The following is an 11,192-nucleotide window of genomic DNA, read 5'->3' on the forward strand; positions in this document are numbered from 1 at the left end:
CGGAGCGGGGTTGGTGGCCCTTGGCCAGGGCTGCTCGTGCGCCCCTGGGCCCGGGAGGGGATTTGGGCAGGCGGTGGCTGGCAACGGCTGGCTCTGAAGCGGGACTCCCGTATGGTTTTTCAGCTGTGGGAAGGTCGGCAGGACAAGGAGGGATCCTCTCAGCTGCATTTCCCACGGATGTCTCCAAGGGGCGGGCGGCATATGCCAATGATTTTAATAAATTTTTTTTTACGTAATATTATTACCGAACATGAATTAGGTTTTAATAGCAGTTTGATTACCCGGGGAGCTGTCGGGTGCGCGGGGATGGCCGCTCGGGGAGGAGCACGGCCGCCGAGGAAGCTCCGGATCCGCTCCACAACTAAACTTCCTTGTCAGCGGCGGGACAGGGGGGGAGGGGGTGTCTTTCCTTCCCTCTTCCCCTTCCCTTGGGTGTAGGTAACCCTCATCTCACCCCAGAAGTGAGCAGGGCCCCGTGTATCCTCATCTCCTCGCCTAACTCCCTCACACCGGCCGGAGACAGCTCTATTGATATTTGAACACACGGCACAAAGCCCGAAAAACCCAAAGCGACGGCTGGCCCGGTGGGGGCTGAGCGATGGGCTCGGCCGGGTGTGAGGAGCAGAGGCTTTCCCGGGCTGCACAAGCTGCCGCTGAGGGCAGCGCAGCCACCGCAGGGCGCTCGGAGCCCGGTCACAGCGCTGCCTCTTCACAGGGCGTATTTCGGTGGCTTGACAAGGCCGAACTTTTTCCACGATTTCCCTGCCGCTGTGACACTCGCCTTGTCTGTCCCGGTGCGGCGGGCTGTGCCCGGACAGCTGCTGTCCGGCTGCCCTGCACGGGCGGCTCCGCCAGCCGGGCCCCCACGTCGCACTTGGAGCCAAACGCCGGGCCAGCATCCCTGGAAAGTCATCGCCCGGCTGCTCTCCGTCCCTCCCTGAACACATCACCAAACCACTCTCTGGGCTAAAATACAATACAATAAAATAAAATAAATATAATTAAAAAAAAAAAAGAGAGAGGAGAGAGAGAGAAAGAGAGAGAGAAAAAACTCGAAGGGGAAATGTGAGCTCTCGGTCATCACAACTTTCTTCTCTCCCGGGCTGTATGGAGGCTGCCAAAAAGATGACAACACGGGAGGCAAGGACCATCTATGGCTCAAAGCAGCCGAATTCAGAGCCTTGTCATTGCCCCTCCACCTCCGTCCCGAAACGCCCCTGTTTCTCAGCCTCTGGGGCAATGATCTCCCCAGCCAGACACGCACCGGGGAGAGAGGGACGAGCCCGAGGAAGGCAGGAGCCGGAGGAAGATGTGCTCTCGCCGGGTAAATATCTTACTAAAGGAGATCTTGCCTTGAAAGTCATTTGGAGAATATGCATATCCTACCTCACCCTTTTCTTTCACCTCAGAAGTTTCACAAAGTTTTAGGCGCTTTTGTGGCTTTTTTTCTTTTTTCCCCCCTTTTTTTTCCTTCTGGACGGGAGAGACCAGCTGGAAGGAATCCTCCTCTTCCAGTAACCAGCGGAAGTTTTAAAAGCATTTGTTTTGCAGTCGCCGCTCAGCTCATCACATACCTTATAGCAGGTTTTAGAGAGCCTTTGGCATAAAAAGGAAACAGCTCGTGCAGTTTCAACACGTTTTATTATATTTCTGTATGCATTACTCTCAAAACATATCACAAGAAATGATGAAACCACTTAAACCTTCAAATAAAAAATCTGAAACAGTTTATGCTCACAATTGTACATATTTATAGTTAAGAAACATTCTTTATAAATACTGTTTCCTCTGTAGCAAGTTAATACCATAATTTAATTACAAATGGATAAATATGGTAACAGGTATTTACAGGAGGAAGGGCGTTATTACGGAAAAGCTAACGGCACGACGTTTATTTTTTCCTCACAATCTTCCGAACAGGAACTAACAAATTGAACTTGCAAAAGCACTAAAACATCACATGTAAACCCAGCTAACAGAAAAATACATTCACAAGCGTTGTTCTTCGTGTGTGTGTCTGTGAGTAACAGAATGGAGACTTTGGCACGGTATTTCTTCCCCAGTCTATAGCTGAAATGCAGTTTACAATCAAGTTGCTTCTTAAAAAGGAACACAATATTCAAGATATCACAATTACAAAAGAAACCATTTTTTTTTTTCTTCCACGTTACTTTTTTTAAAAGGGATGAACTAAAAAAGGAGAAGAGAAGGAATTGGGGAGGGAGAGAAAAAAAAAAACAAGTCCATCACTTTCTCGGGGAGGGAGAAAGAGGGGGAAGAAAAGAAAGATTAAAAAAAAAAAGAAGAAGAAGAAGAAGAAGAAGAAAGGGACCAATCCGCGGTTTACAAACGGGACGAACTTCTATACACCGACAATCCAGGAAAACCTCGTTCCCCACCTCGCCGGAGGAAGGAGAGGGCCGCTATATACACAGTTCGTGGGACGGGAGGGCGCTGGCTGCTCCGGGCGGGGAGGCGCGGGGACCAGAGGAGTTTGAGTCTCTGATCTTTTGTCTGAAGACTCCGAAGGGAGAGTTTCTTTCCGCCGGCTAGGGAAGCTTTTAGCTGGGTGATGTGTTGGTGGAGCATGGGGCTGTTTTTTTCTCTCTCTCTCTCTCCCCTTTCCGTTCCGTCGTTGATTTATTCATTCTCTTATGTTTTTTCAGCACGTAGTTTTTGGAATTTTTTTTTTTTGCTGGCTCAAAATGTTTTCAAAAAGAAAAAATCCAACCAAAAAAAAATTAAAAAAAAATGAAAAAAGACGCGAAGGCGGGAGGGTGTGGGGAGATGAAGGCCCCCTGTCCCCATCCTGCTCGGCCGTCATTTCGCTGCCGGCGGGTGCGGCGGCATCTCCCGGCGCGTCTCCGGCGGGCTCGCTCGGTCCCTCCTGCCCGCCGCCACCGCCGCCGCCGCCGCCGGGGCGGGGAGGGCGCGGCGGGGCCGTGCAGAGCAGTCCGGCGGGGCCCTACACGTACCACTCGTTGAAGTTGGAGGAAAGGCCGCTGTGGCCGCCGCCACCGCCGCCGCTGCCGCCGCCGCCGCCGCCCCGGTGCACGGCGGACACGGCCGCCGCCGCTGCCGCCGCCGCCGCCGCCGCCGCAGGGGAGAGGTTGTTGGTGCTCTGCGACTCGGCGCTAGGGGACACCAGCCCCGGGGGGGTGGAGGACTCGTAGCCGGAGCTGGCGGCCGGGGAGGATTCGGAGCCTTGCGGGGACGACTCGTGCACCTGGGGGGCAAAGGCAACACGGCCGGGTGGAGGGGGGATGGCGAGGCCGCGGCCGCCCCCCGGGCGCGCCCCCCGCCGCCGGCCCGGCCCTCCGCCGCCCCTGGGCCCCGCGCCCGCCGCCCGCCGCCCCGTCGGGGCGCCCGGCGCGGGGCGGCCGCCCTCCCGCCTCCCGCCGCCGGCTGCGGGGCCGGGTACCTTCATGTGTTTCCGCAGGGAGCTGGGGTGGGTGTAGGACTTGTCGCACATCTTGCACAGGTAGGGCTTATCCGAGGTGTGGACGTGCATGTGCTTCTTGCGGTCGCTGCTGTTGGCGAAGCGCCGGTCGCAGCCTTCGAACTCGCACTGGAAGGGCTTCTCCCCTGCAAGAGAGCGGCGCAGCAGCGGGGTGAGCGCGGCCGCCCCCGCGCAAACCCCGCACAGCCCCGCGCCGATTTTCCCCGCCCTCGCCCTCCTCTCCCAGTCGCTTCTTACAGCAGCTTCCCAAAGCAAGGGGCCGGGCGGCCGCGTCCCGCACCCGCAGCGCCGGAGGGCCGCATCGCTCACGCCTTGCCCTGAAGCGAGGCAACCCCCGTCCCCCACCTGGTTTTCCTACCAAAACCCCGGGGATGTCCCCGTCCCGGCATCTTGCCTGATTTTATTTCGACCGGTGCCGACACACATAGCCAGCCCCGAAAGAGATTGAAGAAGAAAGACGATTAAAAAAAAAAAAAAAAAAGGAGCAAGCATCACCGAGCCGTTTCGCCTCGGTACCAAATCCGCTATCCTGTTAAACTGGAAACCATTACCGACAGATTTAAGGCCGGGTTTATTGTTTCGTGTATGGATATTCGAGATAAACGCACATCCGCTGGGAAAACTAAACGTCTGTAAAATACTTCATTTAATTTTCATAGGGATTCCTCTCACCCGGCTGCCAGGACTCCAAATGCCGAGGAGTACTTTGGAGGTGAGAACTCCACATTCCCCCGCCTTTGGAGGGGGAAGCATTTAACATTAGATTCCATTAGCACCTAAATTGTTTCTTAAAGACATCCGCTCAGACACAATGACTTCAGTGCGGGCATCTCATGCAAATACATTTCTCAAATTTTAAACCTTGTTAAAGCTCGTCTCGCACCTCGCATCGGGCTTAGCACTTGAGAAAACAATAGGCCTCGAGATTTTTAGCCTTTCTCCGGGTAAATATTTGGAGTGGAAGTCGCTAAAATATTTGGCCGTCTTTTATGAAATAGTCTGGCACGGTTTGAGCCGGCAGGAGTAGTAAATGAATAATAGATGAGGCGGGAGGATGAGTTTATTTTTGTTACTCTTCGGCTCAGGCGATTTTCCATCAGGAAAGCCTGAGCTCCCTCGACCCTCTTCCACCTGATTTGGGTGGAAGTTTCCGAACCTCAAATCCTCTGTTCCCTATTACATAATTTAATAAACTGTTGCAAAAACACCTTAAATCACATCGAGTGAGACTTTAAAAACAATTTTTTTTAAATGAGAAAATTTTATTGCCTTGCTCACACCATTTAAATTTAATGGAAAACATTCCCAGAAAGGGACTTTTTGCCACTTCTAACGGGATTTAGGACTAATGATTGATTTTGCACGTATTTATACCGTTTCTCTCAGTATCCATAAATAAAAACCATGCTCACAAGCGCTGAAGTTGTATGCAAATACGTTGCATAGAGCAAATGACTAAGGCGTTTCAGATGGATGGATGGATGGATAGATGGACGGACGGATGTCTTCCCCTATTTTAGCAAGACGGCAAAATTTGGTTGGCGCTGTATTCCGCGTTTCTGCGGAAAGACTCCGCTGAACCTCAGTACAAATCTACAGCTCTTACTCCCAAATTAAAACAAATCAGTTAAATATCCTTTCAAAATCTGGAATGGAGGGGGGGTGTATGCTGCTGGGGAAGAAACCAAAACAAACGCAACCATGTGATGGAGAGGGTTAAAAAAAATAAACTGGAGGCTTATTTTATCACTGTCCTAATTTAACATCATTCTGAGTATCTATCAGTTTACATACATATATATGCACGCATATATAGGCACGGGCAGAGGGAGGAAATGTGGCGAAAGAAACCCGAATTACCTGTGTGCGTCCTTTTGTGAATTTTGAGATTTTCTGATCTGGCGAAAACTTTTCCACAGCCAGGGAAGGGGCAGGGGAAGGGTTTCTCTCCCGTGTGCACTCGGATATGATTGACCAGTTTGTATTTCGCTTTGAAAGGTTTGCCTTCGCGGGGACACTCCTCCCAGTAGCAGACATGGTTGCTCTGCTCGGGTCCCCCAACGTGCTCCACCGAGACATGGGTGACCAACTCGTGCATGGTGCTGAAAGTTTTATTGCAACTTTTTTTGGGGTTGTTCAGCTGTTCGGGATCGATCCACTTGCAGATGAGCTCTTGCTTGATGCACTGCTGCCTCATGTAGCGGAAAAAGGCACCTGGGTGGTGGTGGTGGTGGGCTGCCATGTTCATGCCCATATTCATATTCATGGGGCCGTACTGGTTGTGCAGCTGAGCCGCCGAGTAAGGGTCAGTCCTGGGGCTCGAAACCTGGCGGTACTGATCCGACCGGGCGAATACCTCCCCCGGCAAGCCCAGTCGCATCTGCCCGTTGAGAACATTTTGGGAGGCGTGGGGACCGTGCTGGTCGTGGATGCCCGGGAAGAGGAGGTGGCTCTGAGCGTCCGTGTGCGGGTGGTGCAGGCTGCCGGCCGCAGGGCCGAAGATGCCGTGCTGTCCGCCGGCCGGCGACGAGTCCCCGAAGCCCCGGCTGCGAAACAAGAAGTCCCGGGTAGAGTTGAAGGGCGTCCCGGAGTAGGAACCGACATGAGCGGCGTGGGGGCCCAGGGCGGCGGCAGGGTAACCGGGCGCCTGCGAGGTGAACGCCGAGCTCTGCCCGGGGGAGAGGTCGTGGGCGCCGGCGTTGAGCTTGAAGGCGCCCATGTGCGCCGCCGCCGAGTCCACGAAGCTGTTCTGCGCCGCCAGGCTCAGCTCCCGGTCCTGCATCTCCGCCGCGGCCGAGTGGTGGTGCCGGGCGAAGGTGCCCACTCCGAGGGCCGGGAACTGCGGGCCGGCGTCCAGCAGCATGGTCCGCGCCGCTCCGGGGACGCAGCCGCTGCCGCCGCTGCCGCCTCCCCGCTACAGCCTCCGCCTCCGGGCTGCCGCCGCCCGCCCGCCCGGGCGCGGGGCCGCCGCCGCTCCGCTCCGCTTCCCCCCGGCAGCCGCCGCGTCCCCCCGCCGCCGCCGCCGCCCGCGCCCGCTCCGGCCCGATGCCGCCGCAGCCGCCGCCGGCGGAGTCGTATCCGGAGCCAGGCAGAGCAGAGTCCAAAGGCGAGCGGAGAACCAAAGTGTATTAAAGGAGCTGAGGCGGGGGCGGGCAGGGGAGGGGAGGGGGAGCAGGGGAGGGACGGGGCTGGGGACGGGGGGGGGGGGAAGGCTCGCCTCGCCGTTCCCTGCGGCACACACGCACGCACACACACACTCACACACACAGACCCGCGCACACGCCGCCGCCCCCCCGCTTCCTCCGCCGCCACCGGGATGTCAGCGCCGCCGACCCCCGCCCGCCCGGCCCCGCGCCGCTCCCCGCGTGGGCCGCGGCCCTCCCCGCCGCCCCGAGCCCCCCGCCGCTCCCGGGCCTCCGCTTCTCGTTTTATCCTCCGCCGGGCATTAGCGGTGTCTCTCACGGAGAAAAACTTGCAGCCGCGGGTTCCCACGGAGCGAAGGGACCCGGGGGGTGCCCCGCGCCGCGCAGCCCCCGCCCGCCGCGGCGGAGGGGCGTGAGGAGGGGGGCAAGGAGGGGGTGCCGGAGGCGGATTAAAAACAATAAGGGCGGCGGTGGGGGTGGGGAGGGGAGGCGGGGGGCGGGAAGGGGCCGGGGAGTGCCGGAGCGCCGCGGCGGCGGAGTTGCAGCCCCGCTCCGCCCGGGCCCTCTCTGCCTTTCGCTCTTCTGTTTATTTCGGTGGGCGCTGCTGAGGCGGCGGCTTTTTATTTCCCCCCTCCCCCTCTTTTTCTTCCCTCCCTCCCCCGGCCTCTCTCCTTCTCCCCGCCCGCACTGGCGGCTCCTCTCCCAACGCCGCCTTCACCCGCCGCCCGGCCGCTCTCCCGGCTCCCGCTCATTGGCCCAAGCCGCCCCGTCCATCCGGGCGCCCCCGGCCACCGGCTAATGGCGGAGCGGCCGCCCCGAGCCCTGCCCGCCCCACCGCCCGCCCCGCGCCCCGCCGTGCCACCGCCGATCGCCCCGCGGCCGCCCGGCCCCCGCCCGGCCCCGCACCGCACGGGCCCGCTCGGCGCCGGTGGCCGCCTTCAGCCCCGCACTACCGGTGGCTTCTTGATTTTTTGGGGGAGTCACACCCCCCCCACCCCCACCCCGCCTGTCTCCCCCGCGGCGAGGGGAAGGGGTGGCGCGGGGAGAGGCGCGCCGATCTCGGAAAATATCGATGTACGCTTTGGCATGTGATCCTGCCTCGGGAGGCAAACAAACAAAGCAAGGGGCTTAAAATATAACCCCCGCAGCCCCTTTCCTCATTTCGGCTAAAGCAGATGAAGCCCGTGATCGATAAAGGGAGAGAGGGGGGAATCAAATAAAAGTCACGTTGAAGGGGCGAGGGTGGCTGGGACTAAAAAACCCAAATCAAATAAAAATTAAAATATAAGACGGAACCGTCGTCCTGGCTGTTTGGGCTTTTAAACCACTTATGTAGGAGCAGAGAAGTCGATCTACTATCTGCATGTGTTGTGAATGTGTATCTGAGAGCAGATGCTTTAGGAGTTTTCCTTGTCTTTTCTCTTTCTTCAAAAAAGAAACAAAAACAAACCCGAAAAAAAAAATCCCTACCCTAAACCCCACCCTGCCATTGTTATTTGGAAACCGGATTCTTACATGGCAGGAATAAAAAGCATAAAGCCGGCACACACACACACACACACACACACGCACCCGCACACACACAGAGCAAACAAGTCCCCTTCCCCTCCCCCTCCAGTAAATACACGTCTGGCCCCTGATTCGGTTTGTTTTGTAGTGGCTGAAAAATAATCATCTCGAGGCCAGCAGCTCACCCAATAAATAAGGCTTTGTAAAAATCAAAGCCTGGCATAACATTTGCCGTCTTAACCACCCTGCACGAAACCCTGTGTCTCCGTGCTTCTCTGCTTGGCAGAGAAGCAACCCAAAATATAAGGGTTTGTGTGGTTCGGGGGTCTTTTTAAAATTCTCCCTTCGATATTCCTCCTATGACCCCTCATGGCATTAAATTCTACATCAGACAGAGGCAGGCTCAAACCTGGACCCACAGCGTCCAAGCGTGAGCTTTACAAGGAGAGATGATGGATGGATGGATGGATGGATGGATGGATGGATGGATGGATGGATGGATGGAAAGCAGGAAGGAAGGAAGGCAGGCAAAGGTAACACTGCCTACCAAATAAGGTCTTTCCCATCATTGTCTCTAAATGGTTAAAATATTTCCAAGACTGTCCGAAAGTGTTTGAAATCTGCCGGTACCGGACATTAGTCTTTGAACCAGGCGAGGATTTAAATTGGGAAGAAGTGGGATTCCTTCTAATCGGAAATGGGCAATAGGAGATAAACCGAATATTAATGCAGAGCTGCACCTCTGACGCCAACAGCCTTTTTCTCTTTGCTTGCTGTCATTCTGTCCTGCCTTTGCAGGCAGGAGTGTCTGCTCCCCAGATCTTGCCTTTCCAGGCTGTAGCTTGGGAGCATATGCTGTCCTTGTCCTGACCCCCCAGGCTCCCAGGAACAGACCGCGAACAAATTCTATTTTCCTTCTCTGAAAAGATTTCTAGGCGGAGGTCTGAGCGGAGTCCTCCACCGTTGCTGGGGATTTCGAGAGCCCAAGCTGAAGAGGAAAGCTTGCTCTCCTGCATCGTCTTCCTCCAGATTAGTAAAAAAAATCACACAGAAAACTAGACGTTTGCATACACTTCGCCCCCTGCCCCGATTTAAAAGAATGTACTACATCTGAGATTAGAAAAAGAATAAATATGTGCAAGAAAATTGGCAGTTCAAAACAGTTTTGGAAAAAAAAAAAAGCAAAGGTGAATATTCATACAAATATCTACCTTCTCGATTTTCTCTTTCTTTCTTTCTTTCTTTCTTTCTTTCTTTCTTTCTTTCTTTCTTTCTTTCTTTCTTTCTTTCTTTCTTTCTTTCTTTCTTTCTTTCTTTCTTTCTTTCTTTCTTTCTTTCTTTCTTTCTTTCTTTCTTTCTTTCTTTCTTTCTTTCTTTCTTTCTTTCTTTTTTTTTCTTTTCTTTTCTTTTCTTTTCTTTTCTTTTCTTTTCTTTTCTTTTCTTTTCTTTTCTTTTCTTTTCTTTTCTTTTCTTTTCTTTTCTTTTCTTTTCTTTTCTTTTCTTTTCTTTTCTTTCTGTCTTTCTTCCTCTCCTTCTCTCTCTTTCCCTCTTTCTCTCTCTTTCTTTCTTTCTTTCTTTCTCACTCTTTCTTTCTCTCTTTCTCCTTTTCTCTCTCTACTTCTCTTTTCCTTCCTTCCTTCCTTCCTTCCTTCCTTCCTTCCTTCCTTCCTTCCTTCCTTCCTTCCTTCCTTCCTTCCTTCCTTCCTTCCTTCCTTCCTTCCTTCCTTCCTTCCTTCCTTCCTTCCTTCCTTCCTTCCTTCCTTCCTTCCTTCCTTCCTTCCTTCCTTCCTTCCTTCCTTCCTTCCTTCCTTCCTTCCTTCCTTCCTTCCTTCCTTCCTTCCTTCCTTCCTTCCTTCCTTCCTTCCTTCCTTCCTTCCTTCCTTCCTTCCTTCCTTCCTTCCTTCCTTCCTTCCTTCCTTCCTTCCTTCCTTCCTTCCTTCCTTCCTTCCTTCCTTCCTTCCTTCCTTCCTTCCCTCCCTTCCCTCCCTTCCCTCCCTTCCCTCCCTTCCCTCCCTTCCCTCCCTTCCTTCCCTTCCTTCCCTTCCTTCCCTTCCTTCCCTTCCTTCCTTCCCTTCCCTTCCTTCCCTTCCTTCCTTCCCTTCCTTCCTTCCCTTCCTTCCCTTTCTTTCTTTTCCTTTTTCTGTTATTCATTTCTTCACTTCCTTTATAATTTTGTCTCCTTTTTCTTTCTTCTCCTTACCTTATTTTCCTGCATTTCCTGCCTTCCCTCCCCTCGCCCCTCGCTCTGCCTGCTCAGTGGTGCCGGCATCGGGGCGCTTTCGGGGGGACGCAGTGAATTCCATCCGGAGCCCCCGCTGGCTGCCCGCTCTCTGCTATTCTTTCAGGGCTCCAGCCCTACTCTCTCTGCAGGAAACAGAGGAGCTGATCCAAGTTCAAAGTCACGTCGCCGTCCCTCCTAAGAAGTGCTTTATTTGCCTCTGAACCGCAAAACCCCTTTCCCCCATGTCACAGGGTAACAAGGGAAGGGAGCGAAGGAGGAAGGGAAGAAGGGAGGGGGGCAGAGGCACAGGCAGCCAGCCCCGCACTCCCTTGTCGGGCCACCGACACGAACACAGCCTGCGGCTCATGGCAGCTTTCGGGGAGGAAAGCAAGCGGTCACCCGAAGTCGGTGGTAAACTGTTTTATTGAAAGAAGTTTTTCAACAGGTTTCTGGAGGTGCCAGACCTACAGAGCAAACGTCAGCTTCCCCGGGAAAGCTTGCCCGTCTTTGTAAGTTTTCCGAAATTCGCTTTAAAACTGCTCTTCTCTTGTTCTTACGGGCTGGTGATGCAAAGGGAGCTGGAGAGGGGTGTGGAGGGGGGGGAGGCGGGACGAGGGGAGAGCAATTTCTTGTTTCCCTTGAACTGTATATATCGCCTTCTCCTTCTAACCCTTTTCCCGAGAGGTGTCACCGCCCTCTGGGGAGGCTCCGCGCCCCTTTCTCCATCGCCCCTTCCTGGCAGCCGTGGGTGCCGCAGTGGGGGCGCAGGCTGCGGTGGGGCCGGGGGCTCTGCCCATGGGAAGATGCGGCTGGCGACGGCCTCATCGGGAAAAAGAGGCAGAAGGACCCACCGGAGACG

At 54.7% G+C, this 11,192-nt stretch overlaps 1 protein-coding gene across 1 annotated transcript; it reads right to left on the reverse strand.

The window, feature by feature from the left end:
- Positions 1-2,965: 2,965 nt before the first annotated feature.
- Positions 2,966-6,323, reverse strand: ZIC2 (Zic family member 2; the record flags this gene model as incomplete). The annotated part of the gene is made up of 3 exons (XM_084226792.1): positions 2,966-3,226; positions 3,422-3,585; positions 5,321-6,323. 3 exons carry the CDS (start codon positions 6,321-6,323, stop codon positions 2,966-2,968), a joined length of 1,428 nt encoding a protein of 475 aa, XP_084082918.1.
- Between the last annotated feature and the right edge of the window lie 4,869 nt (positions 6,324-11,192).

This window comes from Fringilla coelebs (genome assembly GCF_963513975.1).
Source record: "Fringilla coelebs genome assembly, chromosome: 2".
Classification (NCBI taxonomy): Eukaryota; Metazoa; Chordata; class Aves; order Passeriformes; family Fringillidae; genus Fringilla; species Fringilla coelebs.